General features: G+C 34.3%; 1 protein-coding gene across 1 annotated transcript; it reads right to left on the reverse strand.

The window, feature by feature from the left end:
• Positions 1-6,788: 6,788 nt before the first annotated feature.
• LOC131847531 (male-specific sperm protein Mst84Dd-like) lies at positions 6,789-7,448 on the reverse strand. Its single transcript, XM_059197110.1, has 2 exons — positions 7,188-7,448; positions 6,789-6,953 (listed from the first exon to the last, which is right to left on the reverse strand). Exons 1-2 carry the CDS (start codon positions 7,352-7,354, stop codon positions 6,848-6,850), a joined length of 273 nt encoding a protein of 90 aa, XP_059053093.1. The 5' UTR covers positions 7,355-7,448; the 3' UTR covers positions 6,789-6,847.
• Positions 7,449-19,524: the final 12,076 nt, after the last annotated feature.

A 19,524-nucleotide genomic window follows, 5' to 3' on the forward strand; every position in this document is an offset into this window, starting at 1 on the left:
CACAAACAGTATCGATGTAAACTTTGTATTTTATTTTATTATTTATATTATAAAGTAACAATTTGCATTGTTTTTCAAGTTATGTCACTTTTGCTGCTAATAAATTCGTCAAAACTATGAAAGCGCACACCTAGTACATAATAAACAAATATAAATAATAATAAATTAATACATACAATACTACAAATAGGAGTATAATGATAGAACTAATCATGTAACGATAAAAAAGTAGTGCGATTTTAACCTTTTCTTTAAGACGACGCATCGCAAATAGTAACGTTAGTAGGTACCTCAATTTTTCTCAGCAATTACAAACCATTCGAGGCAGTTTTTTCATATCTTTGACATCATATTAATTGTTTTCGTTACATGATTGATTAACTTTTGTAGCAGAGAAAAAAATCTCACATAATGGTCTTATAAAACAAACAAACACAACCGATAAAGGGATATACTTGAATCTGCGTCCACAGCGGAGCACCACGAAATGAAAAGGAGTTATCCATAAATTTCCAATAACGTAAAAAAAAGAATCCCTATGGTAAACAACAGACGAACCTGAAAAAATGAAAAGAGTTATCTGACGAAAATAATAAAAAAAAAATCTCTGTGGTAAACAATAGAAAATTCTGTCACGCTCATTCGTCACAGCTCGTCGACCTTTACGCATTTTTTCCAGAAATATAGTCAGGAAGTTATTATTAGTGCTTTCTATCTGCCCGTCAAATTGCTAGTACGCTTCGGTGAATATGGCGGGCCACAGATATGAATGTAATTGTTATTCCTTGAAGTACCTCCTACATAATTTTTACTAATAATTACGAATACGTATATAGTGCAACGACCACGGCACTTTATTAAACCCTACCACATAATTATGTAAATTAAATAACAATATACATCTAACTATAGACAAATATATGAAGAAGAAATTTTTTTGTTTATGCGTATCAAATTTTAAAAATACTTAATGGATCTTAAGAAGCCATTCACCTATAGCACTTATATATTAATTGTTATGAGTGAAGAAAAAGCGCAACATTTATAAAAAAAGGTATACCAACAATTAATGTATCCGTGATAAGCCGCATTGGGTCGCAATGGTCATATAAATACAATTATATTAGGAATATGTTTTTTTGTTATTGCCTAATGGATGATAATGGAATGGTACACCCGCCTGCGTAATGGTTTACGCTGGCGTGGCAAATTCAGCAGGAATTTATCACGATGCTGATTTCCAGCGGGAACCGCGTGGAGGACTTGACACTGTGTATTGTTAGCAATGGGGTTAATAATCCACATTAGTGCTAATCTGTGTGAACATTTTAATACGAATAGAACAAGTAACAAACAAAAATATTAATAGATATTTATGACTAACTTCTTCACAGATGAAAATAAAATTACAAGACTTATTTATATCATACCTACGGCCCTGAGATTAAGAGTCTCATGCTCTGCCAAGCTGAAGAACAAACGCAACTACACATCCTCATGCATAAACGAAATATCTCCTTTGGAAAGTTTGTACTCTAACCTCTGGAGATAAAACCATCGTTCCTAAGAATATCCTTCAATGCTTATCCCTGACAGGCCTAGGTAGCGAACTCTGAATAATGACGAGTACAATAGATCTATGTAAGTCGCAGTGCTACAGGTTTAAGCACTTGACAATAACCCAAACCCCTCAATAAAAAATATATCATACCTATTGTATCGACGGATTCTATATATCACTTCACTGGAATATATATAAGTGTATTTTTTGTAAATAACTGAAATGGCAAAGAAGGTGATCCGATGGACCACCTGTCATCTATATACCTGAACAGCACGACAGACATCATGTCGTTCATTCTTTAAACTGAGACCTAGCTAACAAATAAAGATGCTTAGCTGCAAAAATAGATAAGACAAATACTTAAGCAGACAACTTTAAATAGAATTTTAGCGGCTATGATAGTACAGCTATATTTATATTTTGTGTAGCAACAGAAAGCTGAAAGGAAATTATCAGTCGTTGCTATACACATATGTATATCGGAATATTTACAAGACAAGTACGAGTATATAAGTTATGTACATAGAAAATATATTTACAAAAGAACGAATGGAATTAGTACATGAATGACAAGTTTGTGAATTCTCAAAAAACAAACTGTAACTAGGCTGTGTTGCTGCTCGGCGTAAGTAAAATCGCCATACCGTCTACATATCAGTTGCTTTTAGACGACACATTCTTTCACGCGATCAGAAGCGCGCGCAATCGTGAGTGATTGGATTTTACTATTTATTGTGGCCAATCTTTATGTCGTTTTACCTTCATTTTTATTTTTAATCCACAGATTTTATTTTCCAAATACATGTTCAACATTTATAAATTATCAATAACTCTATATTGCTCTATTGTCAAATGTTCTCCATTTTGCAATAAAAATTAATTATTAAAAAAGACACTAAATCACTCATGATTGCAGAACGCGGGAATATGGCGGCGCAGTTCTTTTCGTTCTCTTTGTCTATATACATAGACATACATTCTTTCCTGCATGAAAGCCGATTCTCCCGTGAAAGAGCGTTATAACATTCATCAATTTGTCTTTGTGCACCGTACTGTAGATATCAATAATATTATTTATAAAGTATATTTATAGATTTCCTTTTACTTCAATAAGAAGGAATATCAAAGGAAGTAGCTATCGCAGCGTATTACGGACTCTGAAGATTCAATAGAGCAGTGACAGATGCTTGTGAGTAGATAAAAAATTGAGATGAATATCATTTCCTTTTCCATTTTATCACGACATACGTCGGAAGACAATGTTATCTATTTGACTTGACGTGAGACAAAATGTGCATATGTCGTATAATTCAGATACCCGGTTGTGTAAGGTCATCACTATCTTTTGCGTTATTAATTCAATGTTAGCTGATATATATATATCAAGATCATATATCGGATTTATCATGAATTTTTTTATGTAACTGGTATGCCAAACAAACTGACGATAAGTCGTTACTGTCGTCCGAACTCGGAATGATCATGTGACATCCGTGATACTTCTTCGTTGCTTTAATACCTCGGTACCTCATACACTAACGGTATGACCCTGACATCGGGCCCTGACAACCAAGACATCAGTTCCGAACTGGCACTTTGATTAGTTTTTTTTATCGCTGATATATTTGGAAACTTGTTTATAGTATATTTTTATATTATTTCTGGTTTACCTGGAGTCCTGCATACGAAACCGCGGTACACATTTAGCAATCCATTACGGTTTTTGTAAAATCGAAACAATATAAACAAAGTTATCCATATAGCTTTCTTTTCGAAACAATACAAAGAAAGCTATCCATGTAGCTTTCTTTTCGAAACAATGTAAAGAAGGCTATCCATATAGCTTTCTTTTCGAAGCAATATAAAGAAAGCTATCTATATTAGCGCGGTTTGTCTGTCTATCTATGTCTGTCGCACTTATGAAAGTCTCTGTATGTGTCTCAATCACAGAACAGAGGCGCCTGTTCTGTGGTCACAATAATACTCTCCTTTATCGACCGGCTTAAAAAAATATATTTTAAGTAATGATCAGGTATACCAATAACCTTTGTGCAAGCACCAGTTGCTACATAGCAACAGTTGTTTTGGTCATTGGGGACGCACTTCCTACAATTTGTCGTGGGAAGGAAACAACGGATGTGCCTTGAGTGCCGTAGGGGAGTGCAACCTTTGGCTTTAATTGTTTAATATTATTATAAAATATAAATAAAAATATTCGATAACAGGGAAAATGCTGGATACGGAGGTATAACATCTTAGTTCTCTGAAATGGGCGTCACACGACGTCATGTAACGTCCATTCATGTATTTAGGCTGTCGCCGCTTGCTTGACCGTAGGGTCAGCTTGTTTAGCATTGAAAATTTTATTGATTATTTATATATGTTGCCATATAAAATACGTAAAAAATTGTATTGGAGAATAATTAGATATTTTCATTATAATTGTGAAAATTGTGAATGTGAAATGAAGCGTTTATTTTGCCAAGAATATGGGTGTGCACAATTATTATGAAATCAGTAAACTTAGTTCCACACATTCCGCCTAATGTGAAGTGTTATTTTTATTACCTGATTTAAACATTATCTCAGTTGCATGTTTAAAATATATAACTTTATAAAATGTCAACTTCCAATTATCCCTATTAGCATTAATCTAAAGCACATGTAGAACAGAAGATAGATATCATAAAAAACAAAATATGTGAGAGAAAAATGGAAATAATTATTATTTTTAAGCAGTATTTGTTTTTGTTGATTATTTCATGAACATACTAACTGTTACTGTACTTCGTTTGTTTTTGTCTTTTGTTCCCGTGACAAAATCTATTATTACATTAGTCATGCAAAGGCAGTAAATAGACATTTAGATACGCTTTGAAATTTTTAACATTAATAGGCAATAAAAGCCTGCTTCGAATTTACCCGGGCGTTCATATCTTATGTATATCTACTACTATAGAATTTCCAAAAGTTTTGAACCCCTGACCTACGAACATACGGGTGCGTGTCGTAACCGCGCACCGCTGCACCGCGGTGGCGGAGCGCGACGTGATACCTACCTACTCGTACGCGTTCCATGAACCACTCAGGAAATGTATAATGTACGCAATTTGCTTTTTTCAATTGCACACTGCACATGGAACTATGTAATGACACTAATAACGATATTCACTAACTCACTACGCTGAACTACGTTTAGCGGTAGAACAATTATTTGGCTTGTTAACTCTGATGTCTGAATACTGTCGCTTATTTACCGTCTACAAAAAAAGTAGATCTTTTGTTGCGTACCTAAATTTTAACTGAATGAATTTTGTACAGATTGTTAGCCAGACCGCCCAATTTTAGGTTACCTTCAACTTCTATTTAACTTACGGCAATACCTGTGGTCTATACGATCCAGTAATATTAGAAATGATAAAAAATTTATAACTTTGTAAAAAAATATTTTAATAACAAATAACAGCTGCGGATATAACTGAGCAAATAATCACTATGTTTTTTCATAAAGAGAAATATATGTCAAGTTTTTGATGGAACCTCGGCAGAGAAGAAAAAAACCTTTTTTTTTATTCCTCCAGCTCCGGTGACTACGAACCTTATTTACATCGAAATATTCTTTGAATTTAAATTTCGTATCCTCCTGCGGCCCAGTTGGATAACTGGACCGTAGTAAATTTGAATATAGAACGAAAATTTACACTTGAATGAAATGCAATGTCAATTACCTCAGTTTTATATAAAAATTTACACAGAGCACATAAAAATTATAAAATAAATAATTTCATTAAAAAAGTATATAAATAATAATAGTTTTCGATTCAAAATTATCAAATAACCAGTAAGTACCAGTTTGTAAAAGCATCTTTTGAAAAGAAAAATGGCTTGTTGCGGTCCTTGTGGTTCCTGTGGTCCGTGTGGTCCGTGCTGTGGTCCTTTCGGGCCCTGCTGTGGTCCCTGTGGATCTTGTGGTCCCTGCGGACCGTGCTATGGCTCATGCGGTCCATGCTGTGGTCCCTGTGGATCATGCTGCGGGTCTTGCCCTCGACCGTCTTGTGGCCCTTGCGGACCTTGCGGCCCAAGCTGCTGTCCATCTATGTGTAAACCATGCTGCGGGCCTTGCTCGTCATGCTGCGGCCCACCATGCTGCGGTTCCTGTCCACCATGCGGTCCCTGTCCGTCACGATGCGGTCCTTGCTCCCCTTGCGGTCCATGCTGTTGAAGCAAATTGAGTATTTGTGAAGAGTCCAGTTCGCGTATGGTGTGGTCACCTGCAGGAGGGTCTGCGAGAATTAGACAAGATGGTTTTAGGTGTTTGGGTGTACCCGTGAACGTAATTTAAGAATAAAATGTTGCTTGTTTACCGTTGTTTTCTTGAACTCGTTTCTAACAGAAATGTTTGTTTTCATTGCTATTTTATGAGAATTTACCAAGAAGTTGCCGGTAATGTATTCAAATACAAATGATTAAATGTTTATTAAGAACAATAATGATGTCAATAAATATTGATTTCGGTTAAACAAAATCACTTCTACGATTAGTTTTCTTAACATGAAGAGTACAAGAAGACTAAGAACTGAACTGTATAATTAGTGAGGAAACTGTACCTATAATTAGACTAGTTGATCTTGGTATATCATGAAATTCAGTTACAACATAACGGTATCTTCTACGAATGGCATATTAGGGTCATGAAGAATACAGGAACAGTCTGATAAAATCAGGAGTTTTACGGCGACAGATGTAACGCAATGATGCTTGTGATTGCAAACCAATTGAGACGAATTATACGTCTCAATTGGTTTGCAGTAGGACATGTAAATCTATAACAAATGTTACTACACAATATCATAAATATATAAGCGAAAAAAATAGCAAGCTGACGATCATAATGGTACGCCACATTATCATAAAACCCGTGGCATCAATGGCGTTGCCATTCCGAAAAAAGATATGCCATGTCCTGTAACACACTACATTATCCTCACTCATCTGATCTTACAACCGAAACAGCATCAGACTATTCTTTGTAGAAAGTTCGACTTCGAACTTAGATATATTGGTGTGAGGAAAGTAAATTAAATTGTAGATAAAAATATCGAAATCTGCGTGCAGGTCATATCGGTAGCTACCTATATTCAAATATACTGTAGATAGACATGTAAATCTATAACAAATGTTACTACACAATATCATAAATATATAATGAATAATACCGAAAAAAAATATTGGTACGCAAAAATCTTTATTGACCCAAACAGAGATGACGATTTTATGGAGATTTTATCCACACGCTGGTCCACAGCAGGATCCACAGACCCCACCGATACAGCCTCCAATACAGCCATGGCCGCAGCTGAAAAATGAGCCGGCGACTCCTCCTCGTTGCCTGAAAAATATTTTTTTTTATTATAAAACTTTTGGCTGGCGATATTTTTACGTAATTGAAATGACAGAGAAGTGCCTACACGTTATAGCCATCCATCAGGTGCCTACCCACCTGATGGATGGCTATAACCATAGCCTTCATATATGAACAGCATTTTGGACATCATGTTATCATATGACACCAATGATACCAATCATGTGTTGTCATCCCAGTTAAAAGTTACGTGCGAGTTACCCATGCATAATTCCGCATTCCCCACAAGCCGGCGAACATCTTATGCCGGCAGCGTGAACACAACAGGGCCCCACACAGTTTCCAGAAGATTCTAGACGATGCCCGAGGGGCCCGCAAGGTGCCGACATAGGGCCTTGACAACCAAGACAGCAGTTCCGAACTGGCATTTTGTCCAATGTTTTTAATCACTGATAGATATATCTAGAATCTTGTTCATGAATTTTATAATGTTATTGATTAAAATAAATTTTTTTACTTAATAATTTTACATGTTTATTTTTTAAATGTTTATTTTCTTTTACCCAAATACCAAAAACAAATGTTTGAAGTATGGAACATCTTATCCATCTGTCAGTAATTATTCTTCAGTTCCGAACTGGCATTTTGTCCAATGTTTTTAATCACTGATAGATATATCTAGAATCTTGTTCATGAATTTTATAATGTTATTAATTAAAATAAATTTTTTTACTTAATAATTTTATAAATTTTTTAAATGTTTATTTCCCAAATCAAATGTTTGAAGTATGGCAATCCATCTGTCAGTAATTATTCTTCAGAACCTATGAAGTTGCCTGTAACTAATTAATCACATAGTTTGCATTACATAAATTTAAAAATTGAATTAATATTTTTTGGTTTTTTGTTGAAGAAATAATTTAGATAGTTGGACTTAATTGTAATATTCCTTAAACTTATAATTTCCATATAACGCAAGTACAAACAATAATAACATGCCCAAGCAATATTGGTAGAGTCTTTAGTAACTATATATGTATATTAGAACCTCAGATTGATACAAATAACACACAATGCTGGCAAGCTAATATACTTTATTACATAGAGACATTACAGAGAAAAATTCACACATATCTACGCAACCTGACAGGAAACAAAGAAAATTTAACCAATATCGACTGCTTCTGCTATAAAATTACTTGTATTATAAAAAAACTATCAGTGAAAAGTCAGGATGCCATGTCCATGCTCAAGTTGCGGAATCCCATGTTGTGGGCAAGTCGCTGGTTTATCCTATCCGGCGCCGTTCTGCGGGCCCTGTGGCGGAGTATGTACGGGACCCTGCGGCCGCCCCTTTGGTACCTACAGCTGGCGTTACGGTCCTAGATGCTGCCCTTGAAGTCTGAAAAAATATATAATTAATACAACCTACGTGTGCCCGCGGTTTTACCTTCATGAAATTTATATTTGTCTGTGTTAATATGTGTTATTCTGATTATAAGCTACTAGCTGTTCCTCCGACTTCATCCGCATGGAATAATGATCTTAACCAAATAAAGAAAAAATACTTAATAATTTAACCCAAAAATCAAAAGAATAAAATTTCAACGTTCTAGCTTCAAAAATGACTATTTTTTTATAAAAACTTTCATCCCCTAATTTAATTTAACCCCTTGAGTGGGTTTGTAAAAATGTAACCTTTAAACGTAACATTTTTACAAATTTGGAATGTCATATTTATTTATAAGTATTTAACAATCTAAAAAATAAGTTTCAAAATGACCTTCAAAATGATCACCTTTAAAAATGACGATATTCCCATTTTTCATCATTCATTTCATCTCTTCTTTCTTCTTACAATCCTTTTTCGCATTAAAATCTACCCTATATCCTTTATCAGGGTCTAGACTATTTATATATATATATATATATGTGTGTAACAAGTTTCAATTAAATCGGTTCAGTGGTTTTGTGTAAAAGTGAGTGATACAGACAGACAGACAGACGTTACTTTCGCCTTTATAATATTGATGAGAGAAGGGTGAGTTAAAAATCTGTCATGCAGACAATTATAGAATATATGTCAACTTAAAATATTTTGTCGATAAATCATTTAGCAGTATATCGCAAAAATAAATTTCACATGAAAGCAAGGTGTGCGAACCGGAAGTGCGCTCATTTTGTGAGCGTCGCCATCAGATAACATGGCGGCCGGAAGTGCCGAGCGATGTACCCACGATACTAGACATTGTCTCTTTCATCTATTTGTGACTGGACCGTAATGTATTTTGCATGTCTGAGATGACAATTAAATGTGAAATATTCGCGACATGTTATTACTTCTCATAATTCGTTATCCCGCATCTAAAGCCAGAGAACTTTTCCTTCCTCTATTGTCGTATCTATATAAATCTTAACGCTAAATCTCCAATGAGGTATACAGAGAAAATCGATAACGTTTTTTGTGTATAAAATCTTTATAGTTCAAAAACTCAATTTCAGACTTATTAGTAGACCATTTCTTTAAATGCTTTGTACAAAGGTCATATATCTATCTCATTTTATATTTAGATCACTACAGTTATAAGAAAGTAGGATTACAGAAAAAAAGTAAAGCAAGTAAAGAAGACGACGGCAACAGTGCCATCTAATTTATATGTTACAATTCAATATAATTCCCACGTCTCCAGATCTATCTCCCACAAACAGCTTCTGTATCGTCAAAGCTAGTCGAAGATTCAGTGTGAGGTTTTAAAGACTTAAATAAATCATGCATTTTGAATCACGGACGTAAAAATAATAAATTCATTAACGGTGCTAAGACCTGTGGCTGTGTGGAAATAAGGTAATACAGAACTACAGATTATACCCGTATGACCTATTCTTTACTTTACCTTTACAGTCTTCGCCCGCGCCTTTTTCTTCTCCTATAACTCCCATTTATTGATATTTGAGTAACAATATTAACAAATTCTTATGTTTACGTCGACACGTTACGGTCTCGACGAATAGCGAATACAAGATGCCGAAATAATTGTACCTATAACTTTAAGAAAAATCAACACAAGCTCCATTCACCTACTTCCTCTTTAGGGCATAATTACCAGTCCTAATTAATCATGAGGTATGTTTACTATATAAGTACATCAACAGAAAAAATATATTTACTTCCGTTGTGGAGACATATTCATTCATTTCTGGTATTTTTATTATTCAACAAGAACCAATTATAGCACGGACCCTATTCGAGGAATCCACTACATCAATTCTAAAAAGAATAGCAACGTACATAAAAATGCACCAGTATAAATTAAGCTCTTGTTTGTTTAACACCAATTCGTTCAGGTCTATGTAACAATAATGTTTTACTTGTGACTAGTTCACAAGTTCATAGGGCAAAGGGAGTTAGCGTGCCTTCTACGAAACGACCCCTATATATACTGTACAATAGTTATTTCGGACGAATCAACTTTCAATTTGGCGTGGCAGTCGGTTCCCCCGATTCAATAGTCACGCACGTGAACACGAAATCATTTCTAGGGAAGTGGAGCATTATTTTTAGGCTAGAATTCTTGGGAAGGTAAGCCCTGAATATTTTTACGATGTTTTATCATGAAATAAAGATGACGTATGTATGATTAAGTATTATTAGATATAGGTATTATTAGTAATGTAGTAGATAATTGGTGCTCAGATGTGAAATATGAAAGATAGTATTCAACAAATATAGTAGCCTTAATAATAAAACAGAAATTACTAATTTTTATGGAACTGAAAAATGTCAAATCAGTCAAGGACCATGTAAGGGCTAAGATCAATGCAGGTCGCAGTGCTACAGGTCTTAGCATCTGACAATAGCTCAAAACCCTCAATACAAGAAAGGGTCATGTATGGTATGCAGTAACCGTCGTCCATAAGGGAGAAGGGGATTGTTAGTAATGTGGACTAATAACCCCATTACTAGCCGTACTATCTAAGGTTGACCTCCACGTGGTTCCCCTTGGAATCATCATCACAAAATCGTTGTGTTAAATTGCCATTCGCTAAGATGTTAACTGACCTGACCTCGTGCTCATTTTATTAACCTCCACTTCAAATGATCCATCACCAGCGTAAACCGTTGGCACAGGCGGGTTCATCATTCCATTACCATCCAAAAAAAAACCGTCAACTATATACATGAACAGCACTACGGATTTCACGTTATTATGTTCCATTCCAGAAGACTAAAGTGTCATGCCTCTTATGCAATAATTTTACGGCCTAATCTGCTCCCTATAATAAAATCACAGCTTACAAGCGACTGAAAAATAGGACAAAAACAAGAAAATATTAGACCACAACCTTACATTAAGTCTCATGTACAACAGTTTAAAATTTGACGTTAAAAAAACAATGAAAACTCAGCAGAAAATGTATTACTTTAAGATTTTAACATTACAAATGGATTTCAATTAGTTCAATGGCAATTATAGCAGGGTCCGATTGGAGAACAACAGCAACCTTGTACACAGGGTGGGCAGCTACCACAGATGGGTCGGTCACAACCACATGGACACCGGGCGAAGGTCCCGATGCTGTAGTCCCGATAGCAACCATATTGATACGGCATCTTGATAATATATATCTATAATGACTGCAAATTATTTTAGGTTTATATTTTCAAAAATCTTCTGCTTGACTTGTGTGCTGAGATTACCAGATTGTTTTATTTTCTACTTGACAAACAATTCATTTTTCATTATCGGCCAGATGTGATTTATTTTAAAAAATATATTACACTATCCGTGTACAGAATATTATTGTGTTAGATAAAAAAATCTTATACGATTACATGATAACTTTGAATAGTGGTTAAATTTCATATTTAGTATATGTTGTACCTATAAAAATATCAAAGCCATAATAAACATTTAACTAAACATTTTATTATTTTAAATAATACTGGACATCTTTACCAAAAATAAAATTTCAAATTCGAATAATTTGAAATCATTTCGCCCAGAATCGCAAACCATCCATCAACCCACATTCATATTTTTATTAAATTACATTTCTATTAACCAGTGAATTTTTTTTTTAAATTAAATAGTGTATTATATAATAATATATGAAAAAACGATGCCTGTATACTACGGAGGTTTCGTGGGAGGCCCTCAAGGGGGAGGTTACTGCCTATACTCTTTCCAAGGTTGTCAACCAATGACAGGAGGCTGCGGACCAGCGTGCCCTCCTCCAGGACCTTGTTGCCCACTGTCCTGTTAATCATTAGTATGTGTCTTTACTATTATTTTATTATTAACAAATGGATTATTCACAATAATATATATTCCCCATGATCGAACTGGTTAAACCGCCCAATTTGACCATGACGAATGTTTTTTCCTTATATAATATTCAAACTGGTTTCGATTGACTTAATTTTCAAATTATAAATAGTAACTTTGAATACCTATATTAAAACAATATGTAGATGGCTTATTATATATTCACTGATCACTCAATTTGATGTCAACTTTACAGTAATTGTTAGAATTTACAGTAAAGATTTCTATATAAATTTTATCTACCTATTTATATGCAAATCCTTGTACATAGTGTTAAATTAAAATATAAGCAATCAAACGCAACAGTTCTATTCGTTGCAGATAAATTTGTCCAGGCGTTACGAGCACATTCATACTGTGAAATTTCTGCCCGTATTTTCGCGCCAATTACGGAAATGTTTCATACATTTTATTAATTGGATCATAACATAATAGCTAGGTATATAAATAGTAAGTGGAACAAAATCGAAACTAAGCAGTATATCGTTAATATAATATACGTGTTAACTTTACGAATATTTCATTTCAGATTCTCACAACTAAAAAAAAGACTACCAATATAGTTTCAGTTTAAACCTACTTTGTTTAAAAAACCATTATCGGCAAGTCAGTCAGTATGAAGGTGAACCCCTACTTTACTATTTAATTGTCTGTGTGGATTTTAATGTAAATAAATTTTATAAAATAAATAGCCAGAGTTATTTCCTACCCGAGTTATTTCTCATACCATTATCTATGTGCAAGTGAGTCCTGTCAAAGTCAATCCAGCCATTTCAGAAATTAGCAAGACCAGACTATATACGATTTGATATACCGTATTTACTTTTCGGCTAGTAGTCCCTCCATGAACAAACCCCTTGAAACTCCCGTTCCAAGTTGAAGCGAATAAGTAAAACTACGGTGGTTCCAGGGGAACAGATTTATGACCCTATAGTATATTGAAAGGATTACACATTGCCGCCCATTATCATATCTGCGCTAGATTTTGCAATACATGTAGGCCAGGCACCCTAGCTTAATTAAGTCCACAATGCGGACCGCACATGGGTGCCGGGCTTATTGTCGACAATACGGACCGCGCAAATATCGCCATTTCTCTACCAAGATTCACGCGGTTCCCCCGAAACAATCATGTTAAAAAATTTGTCACGATGCTAATTGACCTGACCTCATGCTCATCTTATCATCCTCCACTGGTGCCCCGCCAGCGTAAACCGGAAATTGCGAAAAAATATTTTGATTTTCGGAAAAAAATTTTCCAAAGTTTTGCGAATAAATTTTACAATAGTGGAAGGAATCCTTAAGTTGCATTTTATAGTAGAAAGAAAATGAAAAATTCTCGCAAACAGCCAAGATCAGTAAAAATCGTTTTCCACAAAATTTTGCGAATAAATTTTGCAATAGTGGAAGAAATCGCGTAAGTTGCATTTTATAGTAGAAAGAAAAAGAAAAATTCGTGACCTGAACGTAATTTTTATTTGACATTCATACAGAAACACGACACCATTTTTAGCTAATGGATTTGACCGCGACAAATAGATGACCGAAGTACGAAAGCTTCCACAGGCTAGCAGGCCAGCGCCAGATTCATCCATTTCAATCCGTACACTGGCGAATGACGGCTCACGACCACCTGAGCTCTGGATGGTCGCGGACTATCGCGCACAGCGGAGCCCAGCTCATCCAAAAACGGAGCCCGGCTCTACGTTAGCTCGACATCCCAACTCGTGCTGAGGAGCAATGCTCTAGGGACGAAGCCTCTGCGCGTAATCTTCCACCACCGTCATGTATAGGTCTTCACAGTTGCCATGTAGCCAGCAACCCCCGCTCCAGCAGCATTTAACAGCAATGGTAGCAGCAGCCGTAGCACGGGGAACAGCATGGGCTGCAGTACGAGTAGCAGGGCCCACAGCAAGGGGCATAATACGAGCCGTAACAAGGGTAGCAAGGCATCTTCGGGCTTCGGTTCATCGGACAAAATTTCGCGATAATTCGGTCGACGTTGGAGATTATGCTTTTGACACTTTTTTTATATTTTTTTTGTAATTTTATATTAGAACGGCGTGTTGAAGGCTTGAAGTCTGGTTTTTGAATGACAGAAAACATTACACATGTAAAGAATAGAATACAGAATTACGAATTCTCTTTTTAAATAAAAAAATTACATTTTTAACGGATTTTATTTAGGAAAAAACAAACAGTTTTTTGTGGATTGTACCTTTTTGCAATTACTAAATAGGTCTGCACCAACGTCTACTAGGTACAGTCCGAGGATTTTTCGACTCTTTTACTATTATACAAAAAACATAAAATGGAATCTAATCTTAGTCATATAATTCGTACCTTATAATTTTTTACCTCCGATAAGGGATTTCTGTGTCATGATAATTAGGGAATAAACACGAAAAATATTGGAAAAAAAAATTGTGTATGATAATTGAAGTATTAATTAATATTTTGCATAAAACACCTAATTTATCAAAATCGGTTGCAAATTGAATGTGTAATTTAAAACTAAAAAAAATTTAAAGTATTTCACCTGCAATTTAATAAATGTATAAAAATAATAAATCCGTATAAATACCGCTTTCTAAATCAGGGCGTGTAAATAGTCATTAAATAAATAATAAATAGCTATTTAACATTGTGTATTCTTGGAAAACTATAACAGTATGACTGCGAAGATTGAAGGGAATCTCCCGCCTTTCAGAATTCGCCCACGCGGGCACTATCTTTTCTTTGTTCGTACGTCTTTAACAATTCTTTTTAAAAGTATAATAATAATGTAAATTTTCTAAAAGTATGATTAATTTACTATTCTAAAATTTTGTTAAAAGTCGGAAAACTTAAGAAACGAAATAAAATAATAAGTATAAGTTGGGTACAATATTCTGAATTACCCTGTCTATCTAAATACCAAGCTATATATGTACAGTAGAGTACGTTCGCAGTGGAGTGTTAGATTCTGGAATCCCAAAATTTTACTATTTTTCAGGATATTTTCTTGGACCTAAATGATTTATAGTTTCCCAAAAATTATGGAAAATTAATATTTCCTAATTATTTATTATACCTATAAAATATTGAGCATGTATATAAAATGATTTTAAACATATTGATTTTAAATATAAAACTTAGTTTGTGAATACACAAACTTTCGCGTTTATAAAATAATGAGAATGGATTGGATTGGATGGACGGATTTTGATGAAACTTTACAATAATCTACATCAGAATAACATACAGGCTATAGATTTCACACAGGTGAAACTGCGGGCACAGCTAGTTTTAAATATTTCATGTTATCAGTGAGCAACATGGACCGTATTTTATTTTCGATAAAATTTGAAAGCTACTTACAGTATATTACACCCCTGCGAAGCCGTAGCGGGTCTATAGTGAGTGCTGGATAGGTACTTCATGCTTCCGAGTAAGCTGCTAATTAGATTTATTCTAGCAAACAGTTCAGTGAACGCACCAGCGAGCATTGCAGATTGAAAATTCTTTACCGACATCTAAAAATCTTAACAGACTGCCAATGGTTTATGCTATTCCCAGTTTTTTCAGATACTCCAATTCGTATACATTTCTAGGAACTGCAATTTCGATGAACCCGCTTGTTATTGGTATGCCAGCAGGGATTCTAGGTAGTACCAATATGTAGGATACCTACAACACCCAACTACCGAGAAACGCACATTTATTTAACACGTTTCATATTATTAGACAATGTGTTTCATGTTTACCATAAATTGTGTTGTTTAAATTTCAGTATGTATACGAATACAGAAGCTACAATTTAAAAATAATAATTAAAATGGTAAGAACTTCTGTCATAGATTAGATATCATGTATTAGGAGGATTTTATGTACCTACCTAATTGGACCGTAAATCTATTACGGCCCACCAGATGGAAAGTAGTACCTAACTGTCGCTTATTCTTCCATGAAATCTTCACGGAAGTCTTGTCTCTTACCTTGCCATTCCTAAGTACTAAACTGTTATGCCTTAGTATGCTGTAAATTCACTTGCACTATTTACTCTTCAAATAGGAATGCTAGAACAAGAAATAGGTGAGATAGAAATCCATGAAAAACTACTTTGTAGAAAGTTGGTATTAGAGCAGACAAGGCGAAAGAATATATTAGTCACTTCATCGTTACAAAAATGTTAATTTTTGTAGAACCCAAAAAGGTCTATGATCAATTCCGAAAACTATTAAATATACTAAATATTGTACTTGTATAATTAAAAAAATATGGTTTCACATAATAATTAGTTTGTTTTATTTATTCAAGATTAGAATATTCGGAAAAGTCTTCAAAATCAAATTCTAAGTAAACAATTGCTTGCAAATAGGTATTCCGTGCTCAAAAAAACCTTACACAGATTCATGCCAAAAATATTTTGTTCCCACTGACTCAAGCCTTATTTGAGCTAACAACCAAGCAATAGGAGAAGAACGCGTTAAGCAATTGGGCAATTTGGGCAATTACCGAAACAAGACGTATTACCGTACAACTACAGATAAGATATACAACTATGCATATGCAGTCTAGATTATGGTTACCCACGCATAAAATTTTAAGGTAAGCTTATAAAACTATAGGATATTTCTTACAATTATTTTATATAAAATTTAAAAATACTTCGTCCCATCCATTTATTTAAAAGATGGAGCAGGTATAAGGAATTAAGGTACATAGACCTTATTTATAGAAACCATTTTTAAATAAATATACCTACTTATGTAGTTTTACTATGTAGTATCTACTTAACATTCTCTTATCTGTGGTTTGATTATGATTCTTTGAACTTTTTTTTTTCATAGATAGGCACTTATTTGCTATTGTAAACATTTATAACGCTCACAGTTCATTTTATTTCAGTATCTGATAATTTATGATAATAAATATTAAGCACAGGGCAAAATTCATCGCTTTCCATAGAATGTGCTATAAGGCCCCATTTGGACCAGCACGTGTCAGTGGTTCTCCGAAACACTCGTGTTGATTACATTCGGGGAACTAAACTTATGCCTACAATTTATGTGCCGCTGCACCTACATTATATTTTAGGTACATTTGTATATAAATCATTCTATTTGGCTTATAAAATATTACGAGAATTTTAGTTAAAGCTCAAAACATGTTGCTTTGCACGAAACATAATAGATTTTGATTCGTAACTGGTAGTTTCTAGATTTCTCACGGTGAAAAAATACTACCATTTAAAGATAATATTGTTTACTACTGTTTTTGATGGTTTTATACATTAAATCCTATTTTGGTTCATATAAAGGTGAGTTTTTTACTCAGACTTTTTGTATAAATGAAAAATGTCCCCCACCTCAGAAACAAAAAAAAATTGTATGGAGAGATACATACAATTTTTTTTTGTTCAAAATGGATTATTACCAATAAAAGTAGATTTACAATTCATATGTATAAACAATCCAGGACAGAATAAAAATTAAAAAAAATGAGCAAGATATTGAAGTTATAATGAATTTTCAGACTAACGAAAGAAATACTTTTATTATTACTATAATCATAGAGTAAGCGAGTTGAGCAGAACGTAAATGCATATTTAGGACAAAATTTCGATTGATCTTGGGTGATGAATGAGCTGGCTGGATAGGTGAGGGGAGACGCATGGTCTCTGAATAGAGATTGAAAGAATACTGAAGAAAACATACCTCGTAAAATCATTACGGGGACACTTGATCCCCTTATGGCTGTCGAGGTAAAATATACAATAACATTGGCAAAACCCGCTAGTTTATTAGATACCTAACAAAAACAATGCTTGTTTTGGTTAGCATACTCTGTGTTGATATTTCATGTTATTTAAGTAATGTTCTTCTATCTAATACCTACGTAATTTATGAAAACAATATTCAGATATTGTGAACTAAAAATTTGTATTAAACAATATTCTATTAAAGTAAATAAATGTTTATTTATATGTTTTCCGTTTGAACCCTTACTTTTAATTACTCTTATAATCATAAAGAGAAAACAACATAAAGAAAATGTAGGCACGAAATTTGTATTATGTGGAATGAATACCTACAAGCATGACATTGAAATGTTGGATGATAAAGGTATTATGATTGATATTCCTAGAAGCACGTCGTATCTAAACTCTAGTACTCGTATTTACAACAACTAAATTAATTTTCTCCTGAACTGTCTAGGTAAGTGGCTATCACTTGGAAAAATGATTACTAATATCCAACTACAAGATTTCCCCGTCAAGTGTCATGCGGTTTTTATCTGCTATTAGCGACTGAAATAATACTTTCCTGGAAATATAATTACATATTTGTTACATGATACTGCGAAACGTCGCGCAACACTGAACGCTGTTCTTGGAATATAAAAAATGTGTATTCCCATTGGATAGAACCAAGTGTAATAAGTACATAGAAAAAGTACCTATATTAAGTTGCTCTATGGTTGCAAATATAATAAAAATGCAACTGATACTAAATGAAAGATATATATGAGAATAACTATTATGGGGGACTATATTAATGTAATAGGACCAAAACAATTATTGTTAGAATTCTCTAGTCTGCGATTGTGTGCGTAATTTCAGAAATTTGCTTAACCGATTTTGATGCGTTATTCACTAATTTATTGTGGCAAGCCTCACTTAGAACTTAATGTTTGTTTTATACCTATAAATTTACGAACAAAACTGTTATACGTGTACGAAATTTAGACTTAGTTAGTTATAAAATATAGCTAGCTAGTATTATGATTCTTTTTCTGAATAAGGGAATAGTGCACCCGCGAACCCTGACAGTTAACGCTGGCGGGGTAACAGAGGAGGATAATAAGATGAACATGAGGTCAGCTCAGTTGGAGCATCGATTATCAGACACATATCATGATGATTTTCAGGAGGAATCGCGTGAGGGTCAACCAGATATAGGGCATCGCTAGAAAAGGAGTCGTTAGTCCACATTACTAACAATCCTCTTTATTCGTCCCAGTATTATGATATTTCTCTAACTATATAAAATTTGCATACAATAATCTATAGGTAAGGAAAGAGTGGACAATAAAGTTGGGGAAGGATTGGATGAAGGGCTGGCAATGAAGCATGACAAGATGAGCATGAAGTCAGGCCAGTTAGCCCAACGTGAGTTGTTCAACAGTTACCAGACTTCTTTATCGGCTACATAAGGCCCTTGCTAGCAATCCATACATCCTGTCAGGTCGACGTCCACGTAGTCCTCCTAGAAACCGTCAGGTTAATT

Source organism: Achroia grisella, unplaced genomic scaffold (genome assembly GCF_030625045.1).
Source record: "Achroia grisella isolate CSIRO2021 unplaced genomic scaffold, CSIRO_AGI_Agris_v1 utg537, whole genome shotgun sequence".
NCBI lineage: Eukaryota > Metazoa > Arthropoda > Insecta > Lepidoptera > Pyralidae > Achroia > Achroia grisella.